Genomic DNA, 14,627 nt, shown 5'->3' on the forward strand with positions numbered 1-14,627 from the left:
TACGAAAGAAAACGGAAAAAAAGGTTATGTCACGGAGCATCCTAAATTAAAACTTTGCTGATGATCCCTGCCGGCATCAACGATAGAGTAACAGAAGTGTATCGAAGATTTCCATATATTCGTACAAAAGGGGAGCAAAATAGTTTTCAGTGAATAATTACCTTTTGATTATCGTTTAATGCACTTTTTCCGTAGTGAAACAAATTCTACTACCCGAACTTAGAGATTACACAACTTACAAAAAATTAACAATAATAGCGCACTGGTAGAGCGGAGCTAATGGGGTGAAGTCTTTGAAGTAAATTTTAACCGGAATACAAAACTACTCTGGATTGTATCGGTTTCACCTTAAACCTTTACTCCCTAACATCAGTATCCAGATTCTCCATACTCTTCTGTGTTCATTTCCTTTGGTACTGACAAGGAGAATTTGTTTAACAATCAAAATCTCTTTAGTTCGCGATCATTTTCTTGTTTTCTCGTGATCTTAACGAAGGATTCAGAAGTATTATTGCAAGGAGAAATTAGAAGCTGATCATTTTAGGGTTTAAAGGATTAACATACTATTTGTTCAGAAACTACGCGTTACTCTCTCAACCGATCAGAAGCTAGACTGAAACCAATCTTGACCGAGTCACTTGTGTCTAGTGCTTTAGGATGACTGTTATGATTTTCTTCACCTGCTTATTGGGTCCTTGTGTGATATTGTACTTTGCTTTGACTGGACGTTCAAATAACTTGGGTTTTGGTTATAACGCGCAATACTCGAAAAGCGCTACGAAGAACTAATGATCTTCACGGTGGGATGGAAAATTCAATCTGACACTAATTTAGCAGCGATGAAAGTGAAGCTTAAAATTAATCAAAACCAGCTTAGCCTACACTTTAGAGTTAAACGAACGGGCTTTATCTGTCCAAGACAGTTAGCATTATATCTAAATCGTGCAAACAACACAAGGGAGTCTCTCTGTTTCTACATATGGCGGGCAGGAGAACGTCTCACAACTCGCAAAAAGCCCTCGGACGTATGTGGCATCTTTCAGTAGATTCCTGGATTCCCGGTCCAAGCAGATGACGTCTTTGTGGTCCTTCCGGTTCGACTGCACCACCAGGTAACCATCATACTCCCGATGCCAGCCTCGATAGCATTCCTTTCGAGCCGGCAGCATGATCTGCACGCTTCGGGTCCTGACCAGGCACAACACACATGACAAGTAGAAGTAAGTGCCGTGTAAGATGCTGCGTGTCTCGTCCTGCTTCAGCGCATCGCGGTTTACCTGGGAAACGTTGCCGAGTGGAGTACTGGGATCCACTTGACCAAAGTACCACGGCTGATTGGGTACGCAGATGTAAGGGGACCCCCCTGTACGAGCTTTGTCATGACGTGTGCCTGCAGCTTGTCCTGAGAGACAAAGAGGAAAATCCCCAACGTGACTTTTTGGTTCAAGAAAGTCAAGATAAAGGAACGCTTTCATAGTTAACTCAAGGGCGTGGCTGAAGGGGGTGTAGGAGAATAAGCTGCCCCCCTCCTCCCTGAGTTAACTTCCGATATAAGAAAAAAAAGGTATTGATTAATATAATTAAAAGCCTGGCCTGTACATCCCAAGAGAACGAGCCCTCGATTAAAAACTTTTTCCCCTATCCCAAGGATTTGAGCAATTATCCCAAGAGATAAGCAGCTTAATTTGTACCTAATCCAGATTTCAGTAATAATGTTCCCTCGTCTACTCTCATCCAAAGGAAGAATGTACCTCCTTACCTGAGTACACTATCGTTGCACCTCCCACTGGGCACGTGGTCCTTCCCCATCGAACGTAGGTAAGTGCCCCTCCAGCATCCTTACTTTGATCCCGGCCAATTTCTTCATAAGACGCAGCCTCGAAGCACGATTTCTCCACCCTCCGACCCCGCTCCGTGACATAACAAGTCGTCTTCCCACGTTCACCTTTATTACCTTTGCTCCCCACCGTACCGGGAAGTCCTGGTTCGCCGTCCTCTCCCGGTATACCGGGAACTCCTCTTCCTCCCTTCATTCCAGGTAAACCTCTATCACCTATTGTTACAAGAAAACAAGCAAAACAATGTGATTAAAAAAAAGGGAAGTGAAAGGTTGCGCTCATTTTTCTTGAATTTTTACATGCAAAAATTCCTCCCTATATTAAAAGCCAATGCGGTGTAGAAGCGATTACTAACCCTTTAACTCCCATGGGTGACAAAGAAAGAATTTCTCCTTACGTTATCTATACAATATCAAGCAGACAAGTGATAAGAATTAAGATAAATATCAATTAGGAGATTATCAGTTGACCCAAAACCAAATTCTCTCAAGTTATATCATATGAATTGTATGGGAGACAGTAAGGAGAATTACTTGTGAGGTCTTGGGAGTGAAAGGGTTGATTAAGGCAGAGATACGATGGGTGGAGGCTCTCTTTTTCTGCTTCCTCACGAAACACATGTCTTTCCTCAGTTGAGCGCACTTTTTTGCATGAGAGCAAGCAAAAGACGTAATCCTGTGCTGAGGGGATGCAATATTTCTTAATATTTTGGCATTTTGTTTCTCTTTTCACCTTTCAGACCAAGATCACCCCTCTCTCCTTTTAAACCTCTCTCTCCACGATGCCCTGGAAGACCATTTACACCCGGAGGCCCCGCAGCCCCTGCTGAACCGGGATAACCATCTTTTCCTGGGGGTCCATCTCTGCCAGGGAGCCCCGTTGGACCGTCCATTCCTGACCTTCCGTCACTTCCGTCTCTTCCGGGTATTCCAGGCGTACCCGGAGGCCCACGGGGTGTTGCCCGATTTACGGTCTTCGAGTACTGGTCCTGTAAGTATTGAGTTCTGCAAGAAATGCAATGCAATGCAATGCAATGTGATTTTTGCAGAAGATTTTAAATGCTGAGTCCTCGATAAAAATCATGCGGTTGGTAAGGATTAATAAATGTGGCCAATTACGCAATTTTTAGGCGCAAAAAAATTAGTTGTAGAAATACTGTTTGCAAATGTTAGCGGGCCAGCAATCACATAGAGCCAGAGTGCAATCAGGTTCATCTAGTTGATTTTATCAATTCAGTTGAAAATGCAAATTGGCCACCATAAAGAATTTTTAAAGTTGTTGTTACGACCATTAGCCCTTCGTCAGAGTAAATGAGGTCTTCAGCAGAGCTAACGTTCGAAGAAGTCAATCTCTAGTCCTGGTAACTTCCACGGTGGCCTATTCAAGTCCTCAACTGAGTTGATACAACAAATTTCCCCCAACCCCCCCCCCCCCCCACCGACCGACGTAGCACCACAGTTTCTTAACCCCCTTTCTTCAATCAGGTTCATATTGGTATTACGTTGTATCCAATAAACTTATAAACTTAACCCCCGACAAATCAAACTGTCAAGGAGAGCAAAGCGCAGATTGTGATAAAAGGAGTTCGAGTTAACTTAAGATAAATGAATGCAAGCTGGATTTGCAAAGTAGTTCCAGATCACTGATTTCCACTCAGCGCTGTTCAAATGTGCTTCATTATGATATCCACATATAGGGGAGTTCTTATTAACAAGCCCATCGAGAGGCACCTACTCAAAAAAAAAGGAACCAGTCTCTATTTATCCGGTCTCTATTTAGGTACCACTCTCTATTTATCCAGTTTCTATTTTGGAACCAGTCTCTATTTATCTATTTATCGCCGGGGACGGGGGTAGAGGATTTTTAAGGACATCACATGGTTTTCAGGGGGAACGGGGGGGGGATAAGACGTCAACAATAGAGTGTTAAGAGGGGCTATAGAAAACTGACTTCCAATTAACTGTCAATGAGGGGGACTATAAGGAAGAATATAAGAAAGCCCTATGGGGGAGATCAGGTAAATTTTATCGTGTCACAATCAAAATTCTTTGACTCCCCCTCTCCCCCGCGAGCGAGAAGTAATTACCGGTCCTTAAATGCTTGTGTAACAAGATATCCCACGGATGATTAAACAGAAAACGCAAATCATAAAATTTACCTTCCCTCCACGGCAATCATTTGCTGTTGCAATCGCAAAATAGCATTATGTAGGTAACCACCAAAAGCCGTGTTGCCATTGACCTGTCCATTATTTTGATTCTGCCGACGCAATCTCACTTTTCTTCCCTCCGTCACTTGCTCAAAAGTTTTAGCCGCATCTGATCGCGTTTTTGTAGAGGTTTTCTCTTTAGCAGTGAATGTCTTCTTTACCTCTTGCGCTGTTTTATCGCTTGAGTTGTCGAGCACTCCATTTTGCGGACAATTGCACTGTGGCTGATGCGAGGCGAGGAAGAAGACATGGACAAGGCAAAGTAGAGAAATCAAGATGGCTATAATACTGATGCCTGTTGCCAGCGCTGTTCCACCAAACCGCTCTTTAGCGGGCTCGACCATGTTTAGTATTGAAGTGTGATGACCGGTTTTCAAACGAATCGCTTTAACAACAGCTCGCGCGCCCGAAGCACTAATCTGTTACAGAACATTCGTATTAAAAATAAAATCGGGGCAGATATGCCTTGTTATCGTAGAACAAAGCATCTTTCACTTCAACACTTTCTTGAAACCTAATGCTAGGGGTCAAACTACGTATGAATTTCGGCCCTTATCATCGCAGCCGGCTTGACAAAGCTGATCAAGCGGTGACACAGTCACAGCTTTTTTTTTATTTTCCGACTCTCCATTAAATCTGATTTTGTGTATCGTTTCTAGACAAAATATTTGGCGCAGAGGCCGTGATGTGAAGAAAATAAACAGCAAGTTATTAACATATCTGTCAACACGTACCAATATTTGATAAGCTACCTATCCTCTTTCCATCACGGGAGACTCAGCCCCCGTAAGTTCCGAGCAAATTTACAAGCAAACCTATGGAGAACCGTTTGTGCCAAAATTATCAATCGCTAGTGATAAAACTCAATCGTTAGTGCTAAAATATCAATCCCTAGTGATAAAACTCAATCGTTAGCTAGCAACAAGTCGTAATTGTAAATCAATTTACTTTCCGTTCTAAAATAAATTGTTAGTGCTGAACCTCAATCCCTTGTGCTGTTGCAGCAAACGCCGTTGTCTGTTGTCACACAAGCAACAAGCAGGCTCCTAAGAGAAGGACAAGGCTGCACACTCCATTTCCGAACGCCCGATCCGAGAGGCGAAAAATTCCACCGGCGGCCCAAGCCGAAACTTCTCTTAGGGGTAGGAAACCTAGAAATGGATAATTCGCTAAAATGGCCTCGTGTCATTATCTATCTATCTATCCTATGCAAACTCTTATATTTTCTCCATGACGCATATTACGCAATGCAAGATGATCATCTCACAGCTGGAGCAGGATTTGCTTCCCTTAATCTGCTAATAAATGAATCTGTTTGAGGATGTTGTGAAATTTTTCCACGCAAAAATTGATTTCCTAGATTTATTATGAATTTAATTGTGTATTAAGTGAGTTGTTATTTCGTTACCGTTAAGTACAGAGTCAACGTTACAACAAGAGGTAACACGTAATTAGGAGCGGCATAGGGTAATCAAATTGGCTCTGCGAGCAGTGATGTATGAAAATAGGTATTTGCAGGGCGTTTAAGTGCGTAGAACTTAGCAGCATGATTGTTAAGAAAAGCCATGTTTAATAGAAAATTAGTGCCCACGAATCGTTGTAGAACGTGAGTGAATCTTAAATCCTACACGGAATTATGGATCTGGGTGTGGATTTCCTCAGCTAATAAATGTAACATTTTCGTAACCCTAGGATTAGATTGTAATAGAGTAGATAGATCGCAGAACGGAACGTGTAATGTCGTCAATAAAGCCTGAATCAAGAGAAAGTATACAATCCAAGATTACAGAACCAGCGAGTGCGGAATTCTGAGCAAAGCAAGTGGGAAATCCTGCGAAAGAGGATGCTATTTCGTTGTCCATCTCAAGGCATATGGACGAAAGTATCACAAAGTACCTTGGATCGCAAATTATTTTTGGGTTTTTTATAAGTTATTTGTGGAGAGAGTGATTTGATCAGAATTTGGAATTTTTTTTTCAGATTTACAATAACTTTTAAATAAGCATCTTTCAACAAAAATCAGGAGCCCATCAAGTAAAGTGCTCCTGCAAAAATACAATTCAAAATATGTTTTTGGATTTCAATGTCCTTTATCAGATAGCAAGATAGTAAGCAAGATTTGATTGGTTTATCTTTGCTAAACAAGGGGGAGACTGGTTCCAGGTAGAATCGATAACAAATCGATACTAGCACTAATGATTTATGTTTTGCGGTAGCGATTTGTATTCATCACAAACAATGATTGGTAACACTGGCGATTGATATCGTTACAATTTCTGCCTTTTACAAATAACACAAGCCATAAAGGTTTAACACTATCGATTGACACGAAAACATGCGTCTGCGTCAAAACACCAGCGATTTATAATTAGCGCTTTTAATTGGAGTCTTACAACGGCGTTTGGTGCAACAACACAAGCGATTGAGGTTCAGCACTAACGATTGACCATTTTAGAACGTAAACTAAATTGATTTACAATTATTATTTGTTGCCAGCACTAACGATTGAGTTTTATCACTAGCGATTGATAGCAATTGGTACAAATGGAACCACATACACAACACCATAGAAAAGTATCGAAAAAGGGTATGCCCGGCCTAAATTCTCTCAGAGTCACCCCCCACCCCCGAACGTCATCAGAGCACAAATGGATATCATCTTGAAACTTTTAATATCAAAAATAGAATGCCTGTACAACTATATTTTTAGTCGTAAAATATATTAATAGAAGTAATTCAGCGTCTTCCCTTTAGCTACTTAAACCGCTAACTTTAGGTTACAGAATACCTCTAAATGTTCTGTTACAAAGAGGTCACGTGATTAACAAAAACACTTTTGACAGGAGAAAACAAAACGTTCCGTTCGTAAGGGAGCCTGTTTTAAGTAGTTGTTACTCCAATGAGAGAGAAATGAAATTAGTTTCCATTTTCCATGTCTACGATTTTTTATGAACTTTTTGCAGTTATGATACAAACGCCAGCGTGAGGTCAAGATTCTTGGCCGAAAAGTCGAAGAATTGAACCGAACTATTGGTTTTGTAGATTCACTTGCTTAGTATAACTTATTTTCAGTACCCTTAGCCTTCCTTTAGCTACCAATCATCCAGGAGTGGAAATTCAAGAAACTGAACAAAGTTATTGCATTTTACAAAGATACTCGCTTATGCTTAATATAATTTAGTTTCTTCTCCTGATTTTTTATTCGCCTCGTCATCGCACGCGGAGAGGACATCTTCCGCTCAACAGTCATGCGGATCCGCTGCCGGAGGTATACCAACATTTTGGCCCCAAACCATGGGTGATGACGTGTTACGCTGGGTTTCCTGTGTTGCTTTTATTGATTCTAAGAGATTGAGGAGAACACTGGGTTAGACTAAATTTAAATTCTCCATTTTTTTTTTATAGTTCCGCGAAACAAAGTCGAATCATCAAAACATGGCTCTATTCAAATACATGATTAAAAAAAATCTTCCTTCCGGAAAAGAAAATCCCTGTCACGTGTTTCATTAGTTTCTCTGTCGGGGACTGCGAGCCTTAATCGACCCACTCGCTCCCTCATTCGTGGACATCGCGAAAAACTCGCGCGCGAATTGCTGCGCATATACTTTGCTTGTTTGGCTTGGCGGTATGCTCTCACGGGGAGTACGCGCGGAGAGTACGCGCGGGGAGTACGCGCAGATAAATTTTTGGCGGGTAAAAGAGTCATTAACTTTCCATTGCAAGTGGCACTAATGCCGACCACCAGTCGAAGTCTACAGTCAAGACAAATAGCTTATAAAATCATTCTGGAGGTCATACTCCAGACTGTATGTAACCATTGTACTCACTTGAAGTCATCAGTTTTTCCAGTTTCTTCCTCCTTTTGGAGCAGACTCTAGCTGTAATCACAACCAGCCAAGCTATTACAGCACCGGCCACGAATCCGAAAGAGAATCCTATGATAACCATTTCCATCGGAGAGAAACGCATTTTTTCTGTCTTGACGAATTGAGATGCTGAGGGACTCGTATGCAGTTTAGTTTTCTCGGTCGTTGCTGCAACAGTTGATGTTGACGTGGTCGTGATTTCTGTTAGAAAAATAAATAGCCGAACCACATTATCTGGAAAATTCGTAACAGAGGGAATTCGCTCTTTTCTATTTCTCCCAAGATTGTACGGGATGAACGTAGCACAGAAATTGCCGTTTTCCAGACACCAATCAGGTTTTGACGAAAAACGGAAAATGACTTTTGATCGTGTATCGAGCGCGTTGCGCGCAAATGACAAAAATCTTCGCTCTGTCATTATTATTGGAGATAATCATTAGCCCGGCGAATAGACAAAAACAAAAAAGGCCCCCAAAAATGTTACCTTTAAAGCACAAACTTGTTCAGTGCACACGAGATTCAACGCCAAGTAAGTGAGATCCCAAGACTTGAGAGTATCCCGAAAACCAAATACAGCAGGCAAAAAAATACACCGGCGTCTATGTTGTGATATTCTGTACGTGACAGTATGGAAAATGCCCGAAATGAAGGTCAAGATCGCCGCCAAAATTTTTAACACGGCGCCTTTATCTGGCTGAGTAATTCTAAGCATTGGAACGACGCGAATGAGCTGACGCAATTGTTATATGATACTCATTTGTCGTGCGCTATAAATGGAGATAATCTCCCTTGGTAAAACAATACTCAAAGGTCAAAAAACGGGTGGACTGCCGTATCAGCAGTCTTATGATGTTTCGAAAGTGCACTCTAGGCAAAAATTGCGGTAAATTTCCCCTCAGTGTTCACAATAATCCTATCAGAGTCCTACTCCTGCTCCTATGAAAGGAATTCAAAATAATTCATTGCGATTCAATTTAAAGGCTTCTTTAAAAGATGAATGTCTTACTTCTGCCGAAATAAGGAGCATGTAACAAAACAAACACCAAAAAGTATCACAAAATGACTTAACAAAGAATGGGACCCCACCGCGACACATTTTTGCGCGCCGAAAGCCGAATGCCGAATAAAAAATCCGAGTTTTTCTCATTTTTTATTTTGCAATTTCGTTGATAGAACCGCGTCAAATTTTCTCGGATAGACATTGAAGGTTTTTCGTTAAAGGGGACAAGTTTATAATACGTTGAAATGTGCTGACTTGCAGGAATCGAAGGGAGATTTTACGTTAAATTTTAGATCTAAACAAAAAAAAAATTGACAGAAACTGACTCGAAAACGGAAAAGCCTTCAGGTAATCAAAATGAAACTTACTTTTACAACAGGTATCACAGTTCTCGTAGTGAGGTTGCTCAATACAAACGCTGCAGTTGAAATAGTCGAACACGCTGCTTTCATAGAACTTCCCATCCTTGCATGGCAGTGGCTGCTGACTGCTTTGATCAACTAATGACAAGAGAAGAACAGCTCCGAAGATCAAAATCATGATTTAGCTACAATATCAATATTTCAATTAGAAGTGCAAGCAGCGCTGTCAGGGAACAATTCAGTGCAATTGGGGAAAAACAGTTTTCAACGGTTTTTATACGATGTTGTACTGTTGGGGAATCCCCTAGACCTGCTATTTTTGTGAGCAAGCCAGAACGAAGTGTTGACCAATCTAAGCAAGACTTGGAAACGAGGTGTGTAATTTGTCAAGATACTATTAACCAGAAATTATTTCTACTAGCCCGCTTACCTCCGGTCAATATGTGGATATTGGAGAATTCAACGAAGTGTTTCTACATCTGGTCAGTTTTAGTGCCTTCCTTCTGGCGCAGTATTTCAACCGTTTATCTCATAACGATGAACGAGTGCTATCATTCAACAACGAGTGCGATCAAATCAGGTTCCAGGTCCTCTCTTCTTCTCTCCAAAAAAAGACTCTAGGCCCAGGTTTCGCAAGGTTTTAGTCATGCTCAGTAATAACATTTTCTTTCTGCAGAACCTACCATGAGTGCTTGATAGTTACTATTTTCGGTCTGTAATAACGGGGAGGGGGTTGGGTATTAAGGTGTGCGTAAACTTTCTATATTGATATCGTGAAATACTCAAAGAAACGCATTTCAGGTACACTCAAACTTTTTTCTTTTAAATTTCACACAAAATGTTTAACACCGGCAATCCGGTGTGTCCGTCTACGTTACAAAACTGTTAGATATTTTTCAATTTTTAAGGTTGTTTGTATTCCTTGCAAAGTGACTGTATAAATACTGTGTTTACTAATAAAGTAACTAATATCTGCTCTCTAGAATGTCACGCGACGACGACTACGAGTCACATCGTTGCGTGACATGCTAAAAAGCAGTTGCGGTATTAAAAGTCAAAAAGACATAAATCATAATACTAGGAAACCTGAGCTTTAGTGTCTCAAATGCAGAATTATCATCCCAGTGGGCATCTTTTCAGCTGTCTTTGCACCGACCCACAAAGCTGCACAAAATTTACTTTGTGTACCGATGACAACTACTAAAAGGCCAAATCTTTCGTCACAGTAGTTACGAAGGTGAATTAAGCGAACTTACCATAAATAAGAACAGACCAAGGGACAGGCCTTTGTTTATCGCCCCTGTACTCTATGATAGGTGATGACTTGACTGATTCCCCCATTCGTTCCCACTGAACACCATGTGATCCCCACCAAACGGGAAAATGCGAGCGCGCAAGTTGCGACTGGTTTTTTCAAATATTTCATTGGATATAAATTAGGTGGAAGTATGGGGCAAGTTTTCTTACAAACCTAAGCGAAGGAAAACAAATCTTATATAATTTCTAATCAGTTACTTTCCATATCCTTTCGGCTCTGATTTAAAAATTATCGACACATAACTGCATCCACGTAGTATGTATTATCCAGTCGAACATTTCCTTCACTGGCTACGTCTCCTTCATTAGCGGCGTCTCCTTCACTCGCGTCATCCCTTTGTACCAGCAGTTGCGCATGCGTCGTCATGATCTCTATAACTGGACTAGACTGCTGGGACTGTCTACTCATGCTCGTACTTTCTCTTGCTTCAACACGGCGTTCAAGAGAGGATCGGATAACGACAAGCACGAGAACCAACAAGGAGCTGATAAGGAACACACTAATTGTGGATACCACGAAGATGTTCGGAAGAGACTTGTCTCCTTCAGCGGCTCGAGGTTTCCCATCATGCAAACCGGGTTTATCTGTCACTTGATGACGTAGGATTGGAGTGCTCGAGTTATTTTTTTCACCTCCTTTATTTGTAAAGGAAATAATGAAAGTATTAGGGAATGAGGATTAAAAAAAGCTGTTTTTCCTCACCCCCGGCGTTGAAAAAAACAAAACAAAAAAAGGAAACAGACCCACCTTACCATTCTACCATTTCCACCTCAAGTAACAGAGCAGCATTTATTAATGGCTGAGTGTGACTTATTTCATATAAAGGACCGGTCTTCATTTTTCGCCAAGGGTTGAGGATTTTGGTAATGTTTTTATAGAATTTACCTGATCCCACCTTAGGCTCTGCAATATTTTTATGATCACTCCTCATTAGCAGTAAATTGGCAATCGGTTTTCTTTAGTCCTCCCCTACATATTCTGTTGATGACGACTGATCCCCTTCCCCCCCCCCCCCGTTCCCCCTGAAAACCATTTGATCGCCCGTAAATACGCCACCCACATCTCACCGGTGATAAATAATGACTGGTCCGTAAACTATAGGAAAGGAATAATTTTTGAATTTTGATTTTAGATTGATCGATGTTCCTCGCTATCGCATTTCATCTCGATCGCGTTTCACCCGTGGCTTTCTTCCCTTGGATATTTCCTAAGAGAAAACTCCGAGTTCATGGCCTCTTGGCTCAGACTGCATTTTCAAGTAAGAGAGCCTCTCTGGAAAAGATAGCGTAGGAGGTGTTTGCGATGCTTGATTTCTATAACGCAGAAACTATAGCAGGCCTGCGCCAAAGAGTGAATATTCTAGGGGTAATTGCGTCCTTTCTTTCGAGCACGCGCGCGTTTCAACAAACACTATACATTATTTAGACTTCGGAGGGAGGTTGGGGGGGGGAGGAGGCGGAAGGGGTACTTTTTTTCAATTTAGGGATACTAAAATTAGACTGGATATGATGAAATCATCACGGGAGAGTGGCATGCTTCTCAGACCATAGATCAAGAGACCTTGAAGCCTCAGTAAGATTTTGAGAATAAAAAACCCTGGGAGAGATGCGTGATCAGGGTCTAAGGGACAATGTTCACCGTACAAATGGCTATTTTGGCGACTGTATCAACGTTACATTATCATGTTTACTTAGCGTGCAGAAATCCGACACTACGGCAAAAAGTGTTGAGATCATCTGATAGTGGAAGCTTCGATATACTGTCAAATTCAAATGAATCTAAAAGACTTAGTCACCTTAAAAAAAAAAGAGAAAAACCGAGAGAGAGGAAGGGGTATATCCTTTTTCTGTTTTTCCGCGCGCGCAAGAACCAACACTTGTCAGTTGTCCATTCCTGCAGTCCTACCTGCACGAGGCGCTCGATATTTGACCAAATCAAGAAAAATTACTTCTCCAGCAAATTATCGGTTTCCCTTAATTAACGTTTAAACTCAGTGCGTACTCAGCTATATCGATTGACCAAGTACCGCGTCAGTAATGTCGGTAATCCGGCAATAGTTGTTAACAGTGAGGAAATAATTATCATGACGCGAAAAAATCTCTCGTGAAGTACTCCGACGAGGTCGTTTCCTCGCAAATTGTCAGTTTTTCTTTTTAAATTAAGGGTATATTTCTTTGCATATTTGGAAAAGAAGAGGAAGCATTTTAAGGGCATCCAGATTTTCCAAGAGGCGCGCAAAGCGTTGTTTCTGTTTGCATGTTTACAGTACCTGCTGATGTTTTCATTACATTAAATCGGGTTTAAAAGTTTTCTTCACATTTCTAATCTGTACATCTGCATTATTCTCTTTTTTTCAATCCATGGGAAAAGATTATGTTCTTTCATATCTGAATTGAAAAGCTGATTGTGTTCGGGATCAATCTGAAAAACCAACCGGGGGAGAGAGACAAAACCGTTGGATAATACAGGGGTATGTAAATGAGTTTGATTTTGTCAGTTTAATTATGCATAAAATCACGAAATCTGCTAGAAACCGCTTAATTTGGAAAAGCGATGTGCACTACCTTTAATAGGGAGATAAATTAAAAGCCACAAGAATACGAAGATTTTCTGAAGAGGAATTGATATGAAACTTATTTCGTGTACACTAAATTCTCCCTTGTTTAGGAAGGAAGAACCATAATCCATTTGCTTCGGTTTAGCTGATGACAGCTAATGACAGTTATTAATTTTCTAAAACGAGCATTCATAAGCGACTTTCTACTTTCCAATCTCTAACCATTTTTTCCTAATGAATATTGGTTGGGTCATTGCGAGAATAGCTATCACGTCTTTTTTAGACGTTGCTGATGCCGGCAGATTCAAGACTTTTAAATTTAAATTCTAGCTTGACATAACAAACATTGAACTGATTTTCATATTCTTACCATGGACCTTGGTTTGACAACACGAATAGCACTCCTGCATGTCGGATTTGCACTCGAGGCATGACTTGTACTTTTGCTTCGATGAATCAAAAAATTTTCCTTCCTCGCAAAGGTTTGCAACTCCACTGCTTGATCCAGCGACGAAGAACAATAGCAGATAGGCAAATATGCAAAAAAGGAGCAGCGTAAATTTCATATTTTGAGCCCTGTAAGCAATTACTCTGAGGTAGAGGAAATAACGGTGAGATCGGTATTGCTTTGTCACTTGATTCAAGTAAGAAAGTGAAATTCTGCCGGTGTTCCACTATTTTTTTTGTCGAACAGTGGTGCGTTGACACCTCGCTGGCTCACTGTGCAGAACTGCCTTAGTGCCGCCTGTGACGTCACAACATACCGTTCAAGAACCGAGCATAATTGATTTAATAAAGGATCATAGCTTTTCGCTAATTTCACAATCAAAGGAAAGGGAGTTGTCTGACACTGATCTAAATATTCGAGTTTTTTTTTCACACATTTGATTGCTTTACCGGATGTAGTTTGGTCCAAGTCACGATCACGCCACTTATCACGCTATTTTTGGATGAACATGTCAGCTTCCGGTTCCGTGGAAGATATTTTCGCCAACTTATAATTTTGAGGATAATTGTCATTGCTGAATTTTTTTTTCAACATTCTTGAATTCTGCATAAGTAATTGTGTGCATTCGAGATTAGAAATTTGACATTTCACAGGCAGTTTTGATGGCAATCCATTAGACTTCCGGTTGTCAACAGCATGAACAAGGTCACGTATCAAAGCACTTCAACTTTGTAAATATGCATGAAATGTTTCGTGAGTGATTCGTAATTTATAGCCGTAGAAATTGAAAAGTACAGCATGCATGCCTTCATGCAAGCTGATGAATTAAATTTTAAACCCTCACGAGTAACCGAGACAGAATTTCTCCTTACAATATCAATACAAAATCAGGCAGACGAGAGAAGAGAGCAAAGAAATATTTTAACTAGGGGATTTTTATTTGATCCAATACCAAGTTCTCTGAACTTAAGTCGTAAGAACTGTTTGGCGAAGGTATGGAAAAATGCTAATGAGATCGTGGGCGTGAAA

General features: G+C 40.8%; 3 protein-coding genes across 5 annotated transcripts; all 3 read right to left on the bottom strand.

Annotated features, from left to right (window-relative positions):
• Positions 1 to 143: 143 nt before the first annotated feature.
• On the bottom strand, positions 144 to 4,569 carry LOC131780036 (short-chain collagen C4-like). The gene is made up of 4 exons (XM_059096647.2): positions 3,997 to 4,569; positions 2,571 to 2,842; positions 1,760 to 2,053; positions 144 to 1,402 (listed from the first exon to the last, which is right to left on the bottom strand). Exons 1-4 carry the CDS (start codon positions 4,389 to 4,391, stop codon positions 936 to 938), a joined length of 1,428 nt encoding a protein of 475 aa, XP_058952630.2. The 5' UTR covers positions 4,392 to 4,569; the 3' UTR covers positions 144 to 935.
• A 2,131-nt stretch (positions 4,570 to 6,700) lies between these two features.
• LOC131780038 (uncharacterized) lies at positions 6,701 to 9,560 on the bottom strand. The gene is made up of 3 exons (XM_059096650.2): positions 9,282 to 9,560; positions 7,875 to 8,114; positions 6,701 to 7,390 (listed from the first exon to the last, which is right to left on the bottom strand). Exons 1-3 carry the CDS (start codon positions 9,451 to 9,453, stop codon positions 7,287 to 7,289), a joined length of 516 nt encoding a protein of 171 aa, XP_058952633.2. The 5' UTR covers positions 9,454 to 9,560; the 3' UTR covers positions 6,701 to 7,286.
• LOC131779415 (uncharacterized) lies at positions 9,282 to 13,975 on the bottom strand. 3 transcript variants are annotated; one of them, XR_010718593.1, is made up of 5 exons: positions 13,521 to 13,975; positions 10,837 to 11,228; positions 10,532 to 10,746; positions 9,706 to 9,954; positions 9,282 to 9,413 (listed from the first exon to the last, which is right to left on the bottom strand). XR_010718593.1 is itself a non-coding variant. In XM_066171497.1 (4 exons), exons 1-3 carry the CDS (start codon positions 13,714 to 13,716, stop codon positions 10,567 to 10,569), a joined length of 768 nt encoding a protein of 255 aa, XP_066027594.1. In that variant the 5' UTR covers positions 13,717 to 13,975; the 3' UTR covers positions 9,282 to 9,413; positions 10,532 to 10,566. The 3 variants fall into 3 exon arrangements, 2 of the variants coding, with proteins under 2 accessions (XP_066027594.1, XP_066027593.1); XM_066171497.1 differs by lacking the exon at positions 9,706 to 9,954; XM_066171496.1 differs by lacking the exons at positions 9,282 to 9,413; positions 9,706 to 9,954 and having other exon boundaries at positions 10,176 to 10,746.
• Positions 13,976 to 14,627: the final 652 nt, after the last annotated feature.

Source organism: Pocillopora verrucosa, chromosome 8 (assembly GCF_036669915.1).
Source record: "Pocillopora verrucosa isolate sample1 chromosome 8, ASM3666991v2, whole genome shotgun sequence".
Lineage (NCBI taxonomy): Eukaryota > Metazoa > Cnidaria > Anthozoa > Scleractinia > Pocilloporidae > Pocillopora > Pocillopora verrucosa.

What these genes read in the sequence shown, in the direction of transcription:
- LOC131780036 (XM_059096647.2), bottom strand. Translation starts at nt 4,391, where the DNA reads ATGGTCGAGCCCGCTAAAGAGCGGTTTGGTGGAACAGCGCTGGCAACA. An exon ending in ATGATTGCCGTGGAGGGAAG is followed by an intron (nt 2,843 to 3,996) that starts GTAAATTTTATG and finishes CATTTCTTGCAG; the next exon opens with AACTCAATACTTACAGGACC. An exon ending in GGGTGATCTTGGTCTGAAAG is followed by an intron (nt 2,054 to 2,570) that starts GTGAAAAGAGAA and finishes TTGTAACAATAG; the next exon opens with GTGATAGAGGTTTACCTGGA.
- LOC131780038 (XM_059096650.2), bottom strand. Translation starts at nt 9,453, where the DNA reads ATGATTTTGATCTTCGGAGCTGTTCTTCTCTTGTCATTAGTTGATCAA. An exon ending in CTGTGATACCTGTTGTAAAA is followed by an intron (nt 8,115 to 9,281) that starts GTAAGTTTCATT and finishes TTTTTCTAACAG; the next exon opens with AAATCACGACCACGTCAACA. An exon ending in GGAAAAACTGATGACTTCAA is followed by an intron (nt 7,391 to 7,874) that starts GTGAGTACAATG and finishes TCAATCTCTTAG; the next exon opens with AATCAATAAAAGCAACACAG.
- LOC131779415 (XM_066171497.1), bottom strand. Translation starts at nt 13,716, where the DNA reads ATGAAATTTACGCTGCTCCTTTTTTGCATATTTGCCTATCTGCTATTG. An exon ending in TTGTCAAACCAAGGTCCATG is followed by an intron (nt 11,229 to 13,520) that starts GTAAGAATATGA and finishes TTACAAATAAAG; the next exon opens with GAGGTGAAAAAAATAACTCG. An exon ending in ATACATACTACGTGGATGCA is followed by an intron (nt 10,747 to 10,836) that starts GTTATGTGTCGA and finishes TCCTTCGCTTAG; the next exon opens with GTTTGTAAGAAAACTTGCCC.